The sequence below is a fragment of the Chionomys nivalis genome, chromosome 11 (assembly GCF_950005125.1).
Source record: "Chionomys nivalis chromosome 11, mChiNiv1.1, whole genome shotgun sequence".
Lineage (NCBI taxonomy): Eukaryota > Metazoa > Chordata > Mammalia > Rodentia > Cricetidae > Chionomys > Chionomys nivalis.
In genome coordinates this window covers 38,218,410-38,237,678 of record NC_080096.1, presented here as the reverse complement: position 1 = coordinate 38,237,678, position 19,269 = coordinate 38,218,410, and the positions used below count along the sequence as shown (strand labels likewise).

Below are 19,269 nucleotides of genomic sequence, written 5' to 3'. Positions count from 1 at the left end.
TTTTTGAAAAGCCCTTACAAGCAACAACACAATAAAAAGCCTTACATGCTGCCGGGCGATGGTGGCGCACGCCTTTAATCCTAGCACTCGGGAGGCAGAGGCAGGCGGATCTCTGTGAATTCGAGACCAGCCTGGTCTACAGAGCTAGTTCCAGGACAGGCTCCAAAGCCACAGAGAAACCCTGTCTCAAAAAACAAACAAACAAACAAACAAACAAACAAACAAAGCCTTACATGCTGACACAGTGATCACCTTCCCTCTCTCCCTCTCTTCCCTTCTTTTCTATGGACAAGAGCTGATCAGACAACCACATAAAATACCAGGACACTCTGGCGATAGCTCTACATTACTCAAAATAGAACTGTCTCTGGTGTGTCCTCTGGCAACTCCAGTTGTAGCTGTGCCCCATGTTTGCATGAGAGCTGATTTGAATTCTCCAGTGACGCGAACATTTGAGAGCATTTAGTAGTCATCGTCACTGGTTCCCAAAGTTGTAATGTAGGTGAGATTTCCCTGGGGAAGCTGCCGAAATGAGATTTCTGGGGTCTGTTCTCAGACACTTGGTGCTGGGTGACGAAGGTCAAGGACCTGTTCTGTTGTCTTTGGTTCTGCGGATTGAACCCAAAGCCTCATTGGTACTATATGTGAAACAAATTACTCTGATACTGTACTGTGGTATAATCCTTTTGTACACTGTGAAGATTTGCCATTGTGATGGGTTTAATAAGCTGACTGGCCAGTAGCTGAACAGGATAAAGTTAGGCAAGAAAGGGAAACTGAGAATGATGGGAAGAAGAAGGGCAGAGTCAGGGGAGACACCAGCAGATGCAGAGAGAAGCAGGATGAGCATGCCATATTGAGAAAAGGTACCAAACCATGTGGCCAAGAATAGATGAGAAATACAGGTTAATTATGGAGCTGAGCCATCTCTCAGTCTGAAATATGGGTTAAGTATCATAGTTAGCTAGTAACAAGACTTAGCTCTTGGCCAATCATTTATAAGTAATCTTATGTCTTCATGTTTGTTATTTGGGAGCAAGTGGTCAGAGCAGGAAAACTCCACCCACAGTATTGAGCCCAGCTGTAGTGCAAGTCATAGTGGCTTTTTTCCCAAAGGGCACAGACCAGAAACTTTGGTGTCAGCAGCCTGACTTCTGAAGGCATGTAGGAGGCATGGGGCTGGGGGGATGTGACTGCCTCCATTTATAAGTTCAAAGAGTCACCAGGAACCCTCAGGAGTCTCAAGGCATGAAGCAGAGCCTAGTAGGAGAGAAGCCAGTCAGGTTCCTGGGTTTAGGGCTGATATTGAAATGACTTAAGACTTCAGGAAATATTGGGATATACTGGATGCACTTTGCATGTAAGAAGGACATGGATCTGGGGGAGCTAGAGGAGGAATGACACTAGCTATGTATTTATGGCCTCAAATTTGAAATCCTCACTGCCAATGTCTTGATGGCTCTGTCCTCATGAATGGGATTAATGAAAAAGACCCCACAGCCAGGCATGGAGGCATACTCTACAATCCTGGGACTCACCAGGTGGAGGCGGGAATAGCAGGAGTCTGAGACCAATCTGGGATACAAAATCTGTTTGTTTTTTAAACAAAGGCTCTAGAGCAATGGTTTGAGTGGAGGTCATGACCCCTTGGGGTCAGACAACCCCTAGGGTCACCAAAGACCATCAGAAAATATATATTTGCATTATGATTAATAACAACAGTAAAATTACGTAGTAGTAATTTTAGTACTTAGTAGCAATGAAATAATGTTATGGTTGGGATCACCACAGCACGAGGAACTGTATTAAAGGGTCGCAGCATTAAGAAGGTTGAGAACCAGTACTCTAGGGGCTTGGGATGTAGGTTGGTGGTAGTGCACTAACTTTGTGTGCCCAAGCCCTAGGTGTAATTCCTAGGACTGGGGAGGAGGAAGCGTCAGCTCTTGAGTCTTCAGCCAAATGCAGATGCAAAAAAAAAAAAAACAAGACCTCTCTCTCTCTCTCTCTCTCCCTTTTCTCTTAGCTTGGTAGTACTGGGCATTGAATCCAAGGCCTCACACATTCTAAATACATACTCTACATTGGGCTACACACCCAAGCCTAAGACAACTTTCTATAAACCAGAAGCATATCCTTACTGGCACCTTCTGCCCATGCCCTGGGAGAACAACATTTATACTCATTGTAACCACACAGTCTACATGGTTTCCTTATGGAAACCTGAATGGACTAAGACAGTCTCTATAATTTTCTTAAAATGTCAGCATGGGCTCGTGGACTCTTTTTTTTTTTAAATTTTTTTTTGTGAGACATGGTCCCACTACACAGCTTGACTTGCCTTGAGCTTGCTAGGTAAATCAGGGTGTTCTTGAACTCATGGAGATCTGCCTGTCTCTACCTTCTGAGTGCTGGGATTAAAGATGTGTACCACCAGGCCCCATCTGGATTCTTCTTCCTCTTCCTCTTCTTTTTTGTTTTGTTGAGACAGGTTTCTCTGTGTAGCTGTGGTAGTCTGAAAGTAACTGCCCCCATAGGGAGTGGCACTATTAGGAGGTGTGGCTTTGTTGGAGTGGGTATAGCCTTGTTGGAGGAAGTGTGTCACTGTGGGGGTGGACTTTGAGGTTTCCTATGCTCAGGATATCGCCCAGCATGTCAGTTGACTTCCTGTTGCCTGTAAGATGTAGGACTCAGCTATTCCTCCAGCACCATGTCTGCCTTCATGCTGCCATGTTTTCCTTCATGATGACAATGGACTGAACCTCTGAAATTATAAGCTGTCATCTCAGTTAAATGTTTTCCTTTATAAGAATTGACATGGTCAATAAAAACCCTAAGATAGACGTTAGTACCAGGGACTGGGGTATTGCTGTGATAGGCTGGACCACGTGCTTGTTTGGAGAAATTGGGACATTGGGACTTTGGGTTAGGAAAGCAGTGGATGCTTTAAGCACTGCTTAATGGGCCATACTAGTAGGAGCATGGAAGACAGAGGCGCTAAGAGTTATTTGAATGACAAGGACTCACTCAAGAGGTTTCAGAGGAGAAGAATTTTAGGATGTTGCCTAGAGATCTTTCTTGTGATATTTTGGTAAAGAAAATGATTGCTTTTTGCTCTTGTCTGAAGACTCTGCTGTAACTGGGTTTTTCTTTGAGTCGCCAGCTCACAAACAGTGACATGGAGACTTCTTTAATTATGAAAACTTGGCCTATAGCTTAGGCTTGTTCCTAACTAACTCTTATAAGTTAAATTAATCCATTTATATGAATCTACATTCTATCACATGACATTAACTCTCTTGCATCTTGCACCTCCTGTTTCTTCTCTGTGTCTCTGGGTGTCACAAGCCTAGATTCCTCCTCCTCTTCCTTTTTCTCCCTGGAAATCCTATACCTTCTGCCTAGCTATTGATCATTCAGCCCTTTATTAAACCAATTAGAAGGTGCCTTGGCAAAGACATATCTTCACAGTGTACAAATATTCTGCAACAGCCTGCCTTAGGCTAAAGTGAAGAATTTTGAATTAATTCCATTGGCAGAGGAAATCTCAAAACAGCCTAGTATAGACTCTGCCATGTAGATATTAGTGGTAACTCTAAAGAAGATTTATAATGAAAAAGAGCAAGCTGAGCATGGTAAATTACAAAATGTAAGTTCTGAGGAGAAAAAGAGCACCAGGAAGTGGAATAGAACTAAATTATGTGTTCAAGGAGATAAATGGATTAAGAAATGGAAAAAAGAGAGTGGTGACCTCAGGGGAAGATCCCACCCAGGTAAGTTTCCAACTTGTGGAAAGGAATTAAAGAAAAGCTTAGAGCTGTATGTGGTGGCACACACCTTTGATCCAAGGACTGGCAAGGCAGAAGCTGATGGATCTCTGAGTTTGAGGCCAGCCTGGTCTGCAGAGCAAGTTTCAGGACGGTCAAGCTTAGGCAGTGAAGGACAGAAGGCTGGTGAAGATGTAACTGAATGAGGGACCATGTTCCAGGACCAGTAAGCGGAAGAGCTTGGCAGCTTTGAATACATGGTTCTGGCTTTAGAGTCAAGGATAGAAGAAATGAGCTATGGAATTTGCCCCATGCCTAAAGCCACCAGGTGTGCCTGAATGGAGGCCTAAGAATGAAAACATTGCATGAAACTGTGAAGTTGAATCCTGGGTTGCTTTAAAGACCCCAAGATGTTGGAGATGCCAGAGTCATGGGAAACCTGCTGAGGAAAGCGGCTAACAGGGAGTGGAACTAGCCTAAAAGAAAGAAATGTGTTGCAGTCAACAAAGAACAACAGAGTTGGAGATCTGAAGAGCGTTTTGACACCAGACATGAAGAGGCAGAGTTTTGAGTTTGCACTGCTGGTTTTTGGTTTTGCTTTGGTCCAGTATTTCCTCACTATGCTCCCTTCCCTATGTTTTCGAATGGTAATGTATACTCTATAAAATATGGACAAGATTTTGGAAGTATGTGATCTGCTTTTTGACTTTGATTTTAATGGGGATTACAGTTGAGATTGCATGAATCTCAGAAGAGACTTTGAACTTTTAAACGTTGTTGAGACTGTTAAAGACTATGGGGACTTTTGAAGTTGGACTAAATGTATTTTGTATTATGATATTGTTACAAGCTTATGGAAGCCAGGGAGTAGAATGTGGTGATTTGAATTTAATTGACCCCCATAATCTCACAGGGAATGGCGCTATTAGGAGGTGTGGATTTAGGACTTTTCTGCTGCCTGCAAGATGTAGGACTCTCAGCTATTATTACAGCACCACATGTGCCTGCATGCCGTCATGCTCCCCGTTGTGATGATAATGGACTGAACCTCTGAAACTGTAAGTCACCACCTCAGTTTGATGGTTTCCTTTGTAAGAGTTGCTGTGGTCATGGTGTGTCTTCACAGCGATAGAAACTCAAACTAAGACAGTAGCCCTGGCTGTCCTGGAACTTGCTCTCTAGACCAGGCTGGTCTTGAACTCAGAGATATGCCTGCCTCTGCCTCTGTTCCCCAAAGGCTGGGATTAAAGTTGTGTACCACCATAGCTCTGCATTTTGGATTCTCTTTTTAAAAGATTTTTAATTATGTGTATGTGTGTGTGGCGGGAGAAGGGCAGGGCTTTGTGTGCCTCAGAGGCCAGAAGATGATGTTGGATTTCCTGAAGCTGGAGATGTGGGATGAGCTGACAGTAGAGCAGCTACAGTATGAATATATAGGTTTCTATACATCAAAGAAAATAAACAAATGTACCATTGTGAGCCACAGGATGTCGGTACTGGGAACCAAACTTAGGTCCTCTGCAGGAACAGGAGAAGTGTTAACTATTGGACCATTTCTCTAGCCCCTCATAGAGTATAATTCAGTATGTTATTATATTATAAACTGCTGCAATGTGCATGATAAGCAATCATTTAAAATTATTATTTCATACATGCCCTAATTTGAACAGAGGAATCTTGTCAAAGTGGCTTAGGTGCCTCTTTGGCTTGGCACGAGCAATTAATAAGCACTTTGCTCAAGAGGAAACATGCTAGGCTTGCTCTCTGCTTTCTTTGGTCTGGCTATGCTAACAGCCATTTCTTAACAGAATGTTGTAGTGGAAACAGTTTTCACCAAGATCTGAGCATTTGCTGTGTTCATGGTCACTGGGATGAATTATCAGTATAATAGATCCAGTATGGATATATGGGTTTATATACAGCAGAGAAAACAAACATTAAACATACATATGCACACACACACACACACACACACACCCTGCTACCTCTAATTCCAGTCCAGTGCCACACAACTGAGTCCTTTTGGATTCTGCTTTGTGTGATGGTCAGTGCAAGTCTCTCTTAGAAACTGATACATGAGATGAACTTGAAATAATATTTAAGAGCCAGCCATGCAAAACTCTAGAAACAGATATTGAGAGTCAGAAGGAAGAGCAAGCCCAAAACCCGAGGCAGAAATAAAAAGCGTTGGAGAAGCAGACCAGCCAATGTGGCCAGACTGTGCTGACTTTCCAAGGAGGATGGTTTGCAATGAAGTCAACCCATCAGGAAGGAAAGGCTGAAAATGAAACTACGTATACAGAGCAAAGACGCTTAGTAGTGCTTTAGTCAACTAGGAAGATGCCGGGTGGTTTTAAGAGGAGGCTGTGGTAACTTTGTTTCAAAATACGACTGTGGTTATTGCATAGAGTAAGCTGTTAAAGAAGCAGAGAGAAGGTGATGAGACCTGCAGTCATCTAGGTAAGAGGGAGGACACAGATGGGAGCAGCAGATGACACAGAAATAGAATAACAAATCGATGTATCCGAGGGTAGAGACGCACCAATTCTGAACCCTCAACGGAATTCTGGATGTATATGTCTATTGTGTGCTGTCCTTGCCTTAAGTTCTGAAGCCGAGACACTGAGGAAAGAAATAAATGGGCAGGAGAGATGGCCCACTGTTAAGAGCACCGGCCGCTCTTCTAGAGGACCCAGTTCAATTCCCAACACCCAGATGGCAGCTCACAACTGCCTGTAACTTATTTCCAGGGGATCTAACACCCTTACACAGACATGCATGCAGGCAAAACACAAATGCATATACAATAAAAATAAATAATAAAAAATAAAAGCCAGTAAGGGCTAAAACCACTTTATGGTAAGAACAAGAAAAGCAAGATTAGTAAGGACTTGGTAGGAGACTAGAAGCTCGTAAGTCAACTTTAACTTCTGATTTCACTGTATAGCAGGCTTCGAGAGAAAAGATTTATTCAGTATCACATGGAAGGTTGTGTATGCCAGCCTCTGTGTTTCTTTGTGAAAACATTTCCTTAGTGTTTTCTTCTTTTTGAACGTCACAAAATGTCACATTCATTGTGTTTCTAGGCCATTCTTCTAATGAGATACTTGACAGGTATGCTAACACCTTTTCTGCTAGAGGTTCCCCAAGTAAAGGCTCTGGGGGAGTCTTGGCTTCTAGAGGGTAATTTGAGAACCACTCATCAGCTGCTTCCATGCTTCGGCTGCAGTAAGAACTAGGGATGGACGTCGACAAGTTCACTGTCACACTACTGCCATTTTCTACTGAGAGCATGTCAGGGGACTCTCCGTCCACAGGGTCCGGAAGGCAGAGTTCATCTTTAGAATTGACTGCTGTTAAGAAAAAAAAAAGTCTGCTGTGAATATTACATATTGACAAGTCAAGTCTTCTGTTTCTTTGAGACAGGGTTTCTTTGTGTAGCCCTGCCTGTCCCAGAACTAGCTCTGTACACCGGGCTGACCTCGAACTCAGAGATTGCCTTTGCCTCTCAGGATCTGGGATTAAAGGTATGGACCACAATGTGTGACTTTTTCAGAATTACTATGCATTTATCTGTTTATCTATTTACTTATTTATTTTGCTTGCTTTTTTTTTTTTTTTTTTTTTTGAGACAGGGTGTCACTGTGTAAATCTGGCTTTCCTGGAACTAGATCTGTAGACCAAGCTGGTCTCAAACTCAGAGCTTCTAGTACTGGGATTATAGGTGTGTGCCACCATGCCCATCAGATAAACCAAGTCTTAATTAAGAGTTTTTTTAGGGCTATCATGGGTAAGACAATGCTGGAAGAGAAAACACAAAATTACTATCATCTTTACAATTTTAAATATATTATACTTAAATATTCTAATCCAGAAACATATTCTAATTAGGTTAGAAATCTCAGTTCTACAATATACTTTTAAAAGTTTCTTGAAGCTGAGTGGTGGTGGCACAAGCTTTTAATCCCAGCGTTTGGGAGGCAGAAGCAGGTGTATCTCCAAGTCTGAGGCCATCCTGGTCTACAGAGTGGGTTCCAGAACAGCCAGAGTAGTTACACAGAGAAACCCTGTCATAAAAAGAAAAAAAGTTTCTTATACCACTGTAGAAAACCAGAGTTGTGGAGCGCAGGCCCAGCGGATACATCTATAAAACTTCCGAACACCGTGGGAAAGGGAATGGAAAGATTGCCAATACCAGAGGAAAGCCCCACAAGGCTTCAACTCTACTAAAGAGCTACTGGAAACCGGGGAAAGCTGGGAGAGGCATCAGGGGTCTTTCCCAGGGAAGAGCACACATTGGTTGTCCAATATCAAATGGTCAGCCCTGGAAACATACATACAAGTAATGTTATAGGGACTGAACAGGCTGTATTTAGGACTATACACGCACACACACACACACACACACACACACACATACATACACACACACACAAATATTTGCTTGCAATAACAAAGAAAAAAGAGGTCATGAATTTGAAGGAAATTGGGGAGAGGTACACAGGAGAATATGGAGAAAGGAAAGGGAGAAATTTAACTACGGCTCAGCGGCTAAGAGCACCCCCTGTTCTTGTAGAGGACCCAAGTCTGTTCAACAACACTCTTGTTATGTGGCTTACCCCCACCTGCAACTCCAGCTCCAGGGCATTTAACACCTTCTGGACTTCTTGGGCAACTGAACTCACTCACATCTCCCTTCCCCTCCCCATTAAATTTTTATTGAGACTGGGTCTCTCTATGTAATTTTGGGTGACTTACTGGACTTTAATTACGTAGACCTTTCTGACCTCTAACTCAGAGAGATCATCTTGTCTTCCTCCCAGGGTAGCTAGGATTAAAGCCATGTGCCACAAGCCTGGCTTATTTATTTATTTGTTTTTTAACTTTATTGATTCTTTGTGGATTTCACCCTATGCCTTCTGATCCTACTCATCTCCCTGTCCCCTCACATTTGCTCTCTGCCCTTGCAACCTCCCCAATCCAAGAACACTAAATTTAAAAGAAAAAACCCCAAACCAAACAAAACAAAGTAACAAAATAAAAACAAAAACAAACAAGGAGAAGAATCTGGTCGTGGAAGCTATATCGTGGCCCCTTGAGACACAGTTACTCTAGTCCATGCATTTTTTCTTGCAAGGGTTCATTGCCACGAGTCATCGGTCTGGCTTGAGGCCTCTGGTTTCTGCTACACTACCTATAATGGGCTCCCACTGGGGCTCCTCTTGGACAGCCTGTTGTCCTGTGTCATGGAAATCCTGCTGTTTTGGATTTGTAGGTCTGTCCCTTTCACATGCTCTGACAGTTCCTGGATTTCAGTGGATGCTGGGTGTAAGCCAACCCATAGCCCTGGGCCTGGGTGGTAGCTGGGTTGGTCAGCCTGCCAGCTTTCTCTTGTCACTACCCAGGTGAGCTCTCCAGCACTGCCCAGGCTGGCTCACCCAATGCAGCCTACAGCAAGGAGCTGGCCCAGTTCTTTTGCTCTTGGGCCCCCAGATCGGGGTCCCCCACATTCACATCACCAGGACCAGATTACTGTTTTGCCCAGGCAAGGTGCAGGGCCCTCTCTCCAGATTGCTGTAGGGGGCATATGAGGGAGGGGTGGGGTCACCTCTAATGCTCTAATGCCCTTAGGGCTGGCTCACCTGCAACAGAATCAGCTCTAATGTGGTGTCCAGGCAGGGTGCAGGGCCTGCTCTCCTGGGTCCTAGCTCTCTCACTCTCGTGACCCAAGCCAGCTCTCTCATGAGAGCCACAGAGAACAAGGGGCAGAGAGGGAGGAGGACATCTTCCCCTCACCCATGCCACTGCATGGAGGGATGGGATCAGCTCCCCGGTTCTCACTTGTGTCCCTAGCAACAGGGCTAGCTCTAGCATGCTGCCCAGACAGGAAACAGAGGCTTCTTTCTCATGCACTGCAACCAAGTGAGGGGCAGGGCTAGCACTCTGACTCCTGTGACCCTAGGACCAGCTCTCTCACCTGCCGTGGGTGGCAGTGGGTGGGTGGGTGGGGAGGGCATCTCTCCTTCACTCTTGCCACCACATGGCAGACAGGGTGTGGTGGGGTCAGCTCTCCTGCTCTTCTGGCCCCAGGGTTGACTCACCTGTGTACCCCAAACCAAAGGGTCAGCTCTAGTGTGCTTCCCTCTAGTGAGGTACAGGCCTACAGTGAGGGGTGGGGCCATCTTTCCAAGTGCAGGTGCGAGCACTTTCCTGAGGGGTTGGACCAGTTCTCCTGCTGCAGTATCCTGTGGAGGTCAGAACCAGCCATCCCAGGACCAGGGAAGGGCAGGGCTGGCTCAGCACATGTGTCCAATGACTCCGTGCTAACACTGGCCATGAATATTACCACAGACCCAGACATGGCCTTGGGCAGCAGCTTGGGTCCAGATGTCATCATGACCTCAGTGGCAGCACGCTCTCTTCCCCCAGCAGCAACATGGTCACTGGGCATTATCATGGTACCAGGTGGCTGGCCAGACTCCAGGCATCCACAGAGTCCTTGGTATCAACTGGAGCCCTGGACACCACCTCAGGACCCAGACATGGCCTTAGGCAGTGGTCCATGCCGGATGTCTCCATGACTCCAGGTAAAAAAACTTTCACAGCTAAAAAATTTTTTTAAATGATTTTTAGTTGAATATTACATTATTTTTAAAAAAATTAACGAGCAGGATCATAAAAAAATAAACAACAACAACAACAAAGCATTTGGTCCACAGAGAGTGGTAAGAGCCCAAGCACAAGATGGTTTTCTGCCAATAACAGTAGAAGGCATTTTTTAATTAATTAATTAATTTATTTATTATGAAACAGAGTCTCTCTACATGGCCGTGACTGTCCTGGATCTCAGTATATAAACCAGGCTGGCCTTAAACTGACAGAGATCCTCCTGCCTTTGCTTCCTGAGACTGGTATTAAAAGAGTCTGCCATTTTTTTTTTTTTTTTTGGTTTTTCAAGACAGGGTTTCTCTGTAACTTTGGAGCCTGTCCTGGAGCTAGCTCTTGTAGACCAGGCTAGCCTTGAACTCACAGAGATTATTATCTCAACAATTCTTCAGGGTAGTTATTGCTGGTGACACTTTATAAACAAGCACACAGCTACACAGAGAACCCCTCCATCAATTAGACACAAGGTGTATTTCAATGGTTAAGAGCACTGCCTGCTCTTCCAAAGGTCCTAGGTTCAATTCCCAGCAAACCACATGGTGTCTCACAATCATCTATGTTGAGGGAGCTGCGGGCTGCATTCCTGCCACCCAGTTCCTGGCCGCCTGGCTAGCTTATGCCCCAAAATAATGACACACAAACTGTATTCATATAAACACTGCTTGGCACATTAGCTCTAGCCTCTTCTCATATCTTGCCTAATCCATATTTAGTAATTTGTGTAGCACCAGTCTTACCGGGAAAGATTCAGCATGTCTGACCTGGTGGCTTGCTTCATCGTGTCTACCCTTGAGAGCAGTGGCATGGCGTCTGCCTCACTTCCTCTTCCTCCCAGCATTCTGTTTTGTTTACTCCACCCACCTATGTTCTAACCTATCAGGCCAAGCATTTTCTTTATTAATTAACCAATGAAAGCAAAAGCTATGTGACACTCCCACATCACATCTGTAATGAGATCTGGTGCCCTCTTGAGGAAGAGACCTGGTCAGTTGTCCCAACAACTTAGACCTTGAAACCCAATATGGACAAGTTCAAGAGAACCGCCATATATGGGCTGCCCATGTGTGTTTCCCTTGCAGGCTTCCCATGCCTGCTTCAGCACTGTCAGGGCATTCATTTCATTTCATTCAGGGAGCTCATGCTTTTCATATTAGACTACATGGTGGACACTTTAAAATGGTGTTTGTTGCCGGGTGTGTTGGTGTATGTTGCAGTCCCTGCCCTTGGGAGGCCAAGGGAGAACAGAGTTTGAGGCCATCACTCCAGGCCAGTGAGGGTTAAATAGTGAGATTCTGTCCCAAAACAAGACAAACAAACCCCAAATGGAAAACAACATAAAAAACAAGTAAAGCCCCTTAAACCAAAAAGTTAGGTTTTTAAAAATGTCACAAAATTCTTAAAATACATTTTATAATACTTTACTTGTTAACTTTTATATTTTACATATTATATTCAAAATTTTATATTCATTTCTAAAACTGTGTAGGACAAGTTTTGAGACATAAGGATATGGCATGCACGTATAAATGGCTACAAAATATTCAAGGTTTTTTCCATTCCCTGACCCATCCCAACCCTTGGTATCACTGCACGGTCACCATTACGATGCCTTTGAATTCAATTAAGAAAAAAATAATTTCATATTTTAAGACAGGTTATTACATTTTCTTCTTAAAAAGATATGCCAATTCACAAACTACTATATTGATATTTCTTTTAAATTTTCATGAAATATAAAATAAATAACATTCTAAGAAAGAATCTCCTTGTTGTTTTAAGATTTAAGAAAATATTTGCTACACAAATACTTCTAACAACTTATTGAAGAGAAAAGTACCTTTCATTTGTGCTCCTTCCCTTTCTCTGTGTTCCACCTACATAAAAAAGTCATTTGCATTATTTAAAAATGAAGGAAATTTGTATAGTTTCTATATTTATACATTTATACTAGTAAGAATTGCAATATTACACGTTTTGATAAAAAATGTTTCTTTCTACAGTATGGGAAAGAAAACCCGAGGGCTGGAGACAGACTTGTCGGTTAAGAGCCTACACTGTTCACTATTTCTTTTCAACTCCTATGGCGCCTGATCCACTCCGAGAGACTGCATCGTCCACTCATGAGGGTGAGGCTCCTGTGGGGGCTCCACCTCCTAAGGCTTCTGCCACCTCAGGGCTGTCCCCGGAGGGCCCGTCTTCCAGCCCATGAGCGTTTGGGAGCAGGCCACATCTAAGCATCGGCAGCGGCTCAACTACATCTCAATTAAGCTGTTACATGCAGAACAAAGATGTTCTGAAAATAAAGCTTTTCAAAGAGAAAGCAGATATGATCCTTGAGCTCTAGTGTTAGGATGGATTTTGGAACATTTTTCTCAACAGTATGGCCCAAGAAATAACAACAGAACTTATGCTTGCCAATATTGAAAACTTTTATAAAACTCTGTTACAAGGGTGAAAAACTCACCAAGTGAGATTTAAAAACTGAAAAGCAGGTCAGGTGTGGTGTACACTTTTAATCCCAGCACTCTGGAGGCAGAGGTAGGTGAATATTTATGAACTCCAAAGTTCAAGGCCAGCCTGGTCTATATAGCGAGTTCCAGAACAGCCAGAGCTACTTAGAAAGACCCTGTCTCAGCCGGGTGGTGGTGGCCCGTGCCTTTAATCCCAGCACTCGGGTGGCAGAGGCAGGCAGATCTCTGAGTTCAAGGCCAGCCTGGTATAAAAGAACTAGTTCCAGGACAGGCTCCAAAGCTGTATAGAAACCTTGTCTTAACCCCCACCCCCAAAGAAAGACCCTGTCTGTCAAAAAAGCAATGAAAACGGAAAAGCACGTAACCAACAAAGGACTTGCATCCACAATATATGAAGAATACTTCATTTCAATGTTAAGAAAACAATCCAATTAGAAAATATAACAGATTTAAAGAGATGTTTTACTAAGAGTATAGATGGTAAATAAAAATATGAAAAGATATGCAAAACCATTTCCTGGGAGATTAAATTGAAACATACTTTGTTGTCTTACACAGAGAAGGACGTAGATCTTGCCTTGGTGCAGATCACTTTTGACTGACCAGGGTGGTGGCTGCCGAAGGCTGGGGTGGCTGTGGAGACTTTTCTCTTTTATTCTTATATTACATTTGTGGTGTGTGTGTGTGTGTGTGTGTGTGTGTGTGTGTGAAACTGTACACCCGTAGAGGACACCTTTTGGGACTTGATTCTCTCCTTTCACTGTGTCTATCCTGGGGATAGACTGGCTTGCAAGCATCATTACCCACTGAGCCATCTTACTGGCCCAAAACTTCTTAGGGTAAGATAATGAAGGGGCAGAGCGGTGGAATGTTTGCCGCGCATGCGCAAGGCGCTAGATCAGCACTGAACACACTCATGCTCGAGCGTGCATGGCCACCCCCTCTACGACCGTGCTGGTCCCTGTAGATTGACTCATCTTTTCATGAACTCTTTCTCTGTAGCATGGAGAACTTTACTTTGTTGCTTCTCTGTCATCTAAGTTTATATAATATTCTGAATTCTTCGTTGTGGTTTCAACAATGTTCATAGCCTCTACATCAGAAGTAATCCCCATCTCAAGAAGCCACTTAGGAGAGATTCTGGATTATAGAGGACTAGAAGCTGCCTCAGCGTGACCAAGTGAAGAAGAATCGTGATGTGTAAACACAGTGTGTTCCAAAGACGGGAGCTGAGGGAAGAGCTTCAGAAACCCACAAGAGATCTAGCACAGCAGTGGAGGTCAGAGAACCAGGAGGAGGAGGCAACAACAAGAAGGCCAAGTCCAACACAGTCATCCAGGGGTCCTGTTGAAAAGCCACTGGCTTCCCTACTCACAGACCACGCCCACAGCGCCCACAAACCTTGAAACTGGAGGCTTCTTTTATGGGATAGGTCAGCAATGGGAAGGCATTTCCCTGCCTTGGAGGGCTGAGGCTGGTGTCATCTTTAGAGAGGACAAATGGTTTAAAACTGAGCTGCCGTGGGGTCTAATTATGTCAGCCAGCCTGAATTCAACCTGTCACAGCCCCAGCCTGAGAGACAACTGTAGAGTGTGGGGGGTATGCACATGGAGAAGCCCCAAGTGCAGGCGTCCGCTAGCTCCACCATTGATCCCTGGGAGCAGGTGTCATTGATATAACTTTGAAGTCAGTGGGTGAACCAACTCCTGGAGTCACCTCTCTGCTGTGAGGGTAACTGCTGTACAGTCGGGGTGCTTTGGAATTCCAGCTACCACTTTTCTAGAGGACTCAGGTTCCCAAGTCAAGCGACTCAGTAACCGCCTGTAATCCAACTTGAATCCTCTGGCTAAGACCTCACACATATGTGTGTCATACACATATGCATGCACGTGTATGCACACACAGACAATTAAAGGTTTAATTTAATTTAAAAATTTGTGTGTTTACCTGTCTGTATGTGTGCAGTATGCACAGAGGCCATAAGAGGGCACTGGGTCCCTGGTCCTCTGCAATAGCATCATGTGCTATGCACCATCTCTCCAACCCTGCTAAAGGGATTTTGAGAAGATGGAGATAGGTTTGCCTGTGTGGAGCTCAGCGCTATGGGTGCTACCCCTACCTCTGATGAAACAGGCAGAAAGAAAGTAGTCAGTTAGAACATTCACCAGTCTAGAGGTTATGAACTGGGGACTCTGGGGATGGTTGCAGACTCTGTGCAGCTCGCAGACTGAGAAAGGAACACTGCTGACGTGCAGACGGCCCTGGTTGACATCAGACATTTGCACAGCACAGGCTCCTCAGCACCAGCATAAATCATGGTAAACAGAAACCAGAGCCCATGGTTTAATGGGCCTCAGTAGACCTAGACACAAATTCAGCGCCATAGGTCCTTAGTGAACTGTGCCGACAGTGAGTGGTCTCTCGGCATCTCTTTCAATGTGAACCTAAACACAGTGACAGCAGCCAGTGCTGAATGTGGATGCGTGGTGAACTAGGCACATGACTGCTGAGTTCAACTTGAATTTAAGTAACGAAGGCCTGCCGTCCTATCTGTCACCAGTCTTTATCTCCGAATGCTGTAAGACCATTGATTAATTGATTTAACTCAGCTATATTTTCAGTTTCTACTAGACTTTGCCATGCTCTACTTTGTCCTTATGATGCTCTTTTGACACATGACATTGTTAATTGTGGTCTGCTTTGCTCATCAATACCATATAAGCACCTTGAAAGAAGGGACAATATCTTAATCTTCCCAACAGGGGAGGGGCAAGATCTTCAAATTGATTTGGATCAGTAGCTCTTTACCAAATTGAATTAAATTACACTTAACTGGTTTGAACCGGCTATCTGGTTATCTGAGCATTTCTTATCTCCAAATTTCTTTTCCTTTTTGTAGTTCTGAGAATTTTGCAGGCACCCCCCCCCAACATGCCATTATCTTCTTCCTTCTTCTAAGCCACTATGGAGAGTGTAGGGTTTTGTTTGCTTGTTTTTTTTTCCCTGAAAGGTATATAAAAGCAACTGGAGACAGAGTTTATTTTCATTTAATTTTTCTGTTCTTTGTTTTAAAATCTATTTATTTATTATGTATATAGTATTCTCTGGATTCTGCCTGCATGTATCCCTGCAGGCCAGAAGAGGGCGCCAGATCTCATTACAGATGGTTGTGAGCCACCATGAGGTTGCTGGGGGACTGAACTCAGGACCTTCGGAAGAACAGGCAGTGCTCTTAACCACTGAGCCATCTCTCCAGCCCAATTTTTCTGTTCTTTTAAAAACTTTATCACCCTTCAAAATATAAAAGAAAACCATCTCTCCTATTGTATGAACTTTTGGTTTGGGTAATTTAAAATTTGGTGCCAGGATTTTTTTTTTTTTTTTTTTTTGGTTTTTGAGACAAGGTTTTCCTGTAGCTTTGGAGCCTGTCCCGGAACTAGCTCTTGTAGACCAGGCTGGCCTCGAACTCACAGAGATCCGCCTGCCTCTGCCTCCTAAGTGCTGGGCTTAAAGGTGTGCGCCACCACCACCCAGCCTCACGCTTTTGTATCTTAAACTAAAACGTAACAGTGGACATATTAGCCTCCTAATAGAAAGATAACTTGCTAGTAAGGATCTTCAGGGAGACTCTACCTGCGGTTGAGATTGGCCAGTGTGAAAGTTTCGGGAAATGAAAACAGACTGAGGTTTAGCCTTCTGTTTGTATAGTCTTTGTTTCAGTTTTTCATCAATTGATTTAATGTTGGGACTTCGAAATAATTCCCTGGAAAACATTGTACAGAAAACATTATAACACAGGAATCAGATTATATGATTATATATGCTTATTGAGATATTGTCTCTAACATTATACATAGGAGTTTGAAATCAGCATGCTGTAGACCTTTAAAAATAGCAGTTTTTTTTCTTTTGTTTTTGTTTTTCGAGACAGGGTTTCTCTGTGGCTTTGGAGCCTGTCCTGGAACTAGCTCTGTAGACCAGGCTGGTCTCGAACTCACAGAGATCCGCCTGCCTCTGCCTCCCGAGTGCTGGGATTAAAGGCGTGCGCCACCATCGCCCGGCAAAAATAGCAGTTTTTACACAACATAGATCTGATTTCATTATGTCTACTTGCCATAAAATATAAACTAGCTAATTATAGAAAGTTAGCATTTACGGTTTGAATATTGCTGAGTTACTTATATACTACCTTTTGGTTATGAGATAATCAACTTCATTGCTAATTAGTCTTTTCTTTCTTTTTTTTTTGTTTTTTCTCTTTCTTTTCTTTCTCTCAATTTTTTTGAGACAGGGTTTCTCTGTGTAGCTGAGGCTCTTCTAGAAGTCTCTTTGTAGATCAGGTTGACCTCAAATTCAGAGATTCACCTGCCTCTGTCTCCCAAGCGCTGGGATGAAAGGTGTGTGCCATCTGCCTGGCTTAATTAGTCTTTTCATAAGTCGGTTTGTAATGAAATAAATGAACTCATTGGTCCCTTTTGACACAAAGAGGACAGAAACTGGATTGAAAATAATGATACGTTGGGAGAGGACCTGTGATCTTTTATTATCCCCACAGTCACAAGCAAGTGGGGGAGGCTTAAAAACCACAAGGTGCTTAGGGAAACCTCAGCAGATCAGAAAGAAATGTCAGGCCAGTTTCTGAGGTGGCAATTGTCATAAAAGGGATCAATCGAGGGCAGAGATGACAAACTAGGAATTGTGGGCTAATGTGAATCTAAAAGCCGATTTAAAGCCCAAAATGGGAATGCCTCGTTACAGTTGCACGTGCTGGCATAAACTAAGTGGCAGAGCGGAAGATTAGCTGTAGAGAGTCTGAAGTCAGATGAGACTAGCCAGGGAGTGGTTGTTGAAAGGTGACCTATGGCAGCCGGGCCATGACTCACGCCTGTGTATTGCTCTAGTCCTTCTTTGGGGCGATTTAATAATGCACATGAAACCTTTTCCAAGCCCCAGATTATAGAATCAATTCCATCATAATGATTTGAATTTAATAGCCGTGGAAAGCCCTTCATTGAATTTTTAACAACAAAGACTTAGACAAACCTTCTAGTAAACCTTACCTTCGTTTGCAGATCAGGAACCACAACGCAGATGACAAAGCTAAGAAACCAATTCCCAGACTAATGGCACCAGCAGCCAGAAAATAGGTTAAGAAGTTAATAAAACCTATACAAATAAATGGTAAAATATCATTTCATGTACACGACTCAATTCTCTAGGTAAATAAATGAGGTGATGTTTACAATGATATAACATATGTAATATTAAGATTGACAAAGAAATCGGGGAACCTGAATTCTAGTCTATACAATCCAAGTAACCTGGAAGACCCAGAGTTAGAAAACAACACAGGACACGTCATAAGTAGAACTGGGAAAGCTTGCAGGGATCTCACTTTAGAGGTGGCAAAATTGAAGCCCATGTAACAGAGGTAATGGAACCAAAGCTGTACAGCAATTGACACCAATGTTCTGATGGTTTTCTATTTTCTTTGCTAGCAAACATCTCCCAGCACTCCCCAGGCAGCTCACAACCATCTGTAAAGCCCAGCTCCAAAGGGTCCTGCGCACCTGGCCTCCAAAGCTATCTGTTGCACCTTCACATACCCACAGGTAGGAACACACATATCTAGATAGAAAAGAGAAAAATAAACCTTGAAAAAAAACATTATTTCTTTTAGGGCTTGGCATGGTGGGACATATCTTTAATCCCAGAACTCAGGAGGATGAGGCAGGCCACTCTCTGTGAGTTTGAGGCCAGCCTGGTTTACATAGTGAGTTCCAGGACAGCCAGCATTATGTACAGACACCCTGTCTCAATAAAATAAAATTTAAAAAATTTGAAGTTTATATGTATTTATTTAGTGGGTTTGGTGATGGGTTCTCAAAGAATAAATTAGAATATTATGATTAAAATAAAAAATAAATAAGGAAAATGAAAAAGATAATATAAACTGTTGACAGGGGAACAGGGATCTGAAGTCTCGTTCACTGCTGGAGGGAATATGATTTAGGGAAGCTCTGGGAAACTGGCTCCATTAGCAAGTTGAACAGGTACACAGCTGGCAATTCAGCATTTCCTCCAATGGGCGCATACACAATTCAAGTCCACATATGTGCCAATAAAATCTGTAGCGGGGTGTTTAGAGCAGGGTGATTTGAGGTAGCCCAACACATTTGGGAAATGCACAAAAAAAAGTCAGTGGCTGAATGGATAAACTTAAAGATAGAATTGATGAACAGAAACAAATATCCCAGGACAATGGGGAAAGAATGAACTATAACTGTGCACAACAGGATAAACTTCACAGGTAAAACTCTGGGCAGCAACAAACATTCAGGCACAGATATCAAGGGAAGCATGGCAAT

At 43.4% G+C, this 19,269-nt stretch overlaps 1 protein-coding gene across 1 annotated transcript in view; it reads right to left on the bottom strand.

The window, feature by feature from the left end:
- Positions 1-6,731: 6,731 nt before the first annotated feature.
- Positions 6,732-19,269, bottom strand: part of C11H1orf185 (chromosome 11 C1orf185 homolog) — a 40,826-nt gene continuing 28,288 nt past the window's right edge. Inside the window, exons 3-6 of the mRNA XM_057785444.1 lie at positions 17,962-18,067; positions 16,535-16,664; positions 12,268-12,304; positions 6,732-7,117 (exon numbers count right to left, since the gene is read on the bottom strand). Of these exons, the coding sequence (XP_057641427.1) occupies positions 6,732-7,117; positions 12,268-12,304; positions 16,535-16,664; positions 17,962-18,067 (659 nt within the window). The remainder of the gene's footprint in view (positions 7,118-12,267; positions 12,305-16,534; positions 16,665-17,961; positions 18,068-19,269) is intronic.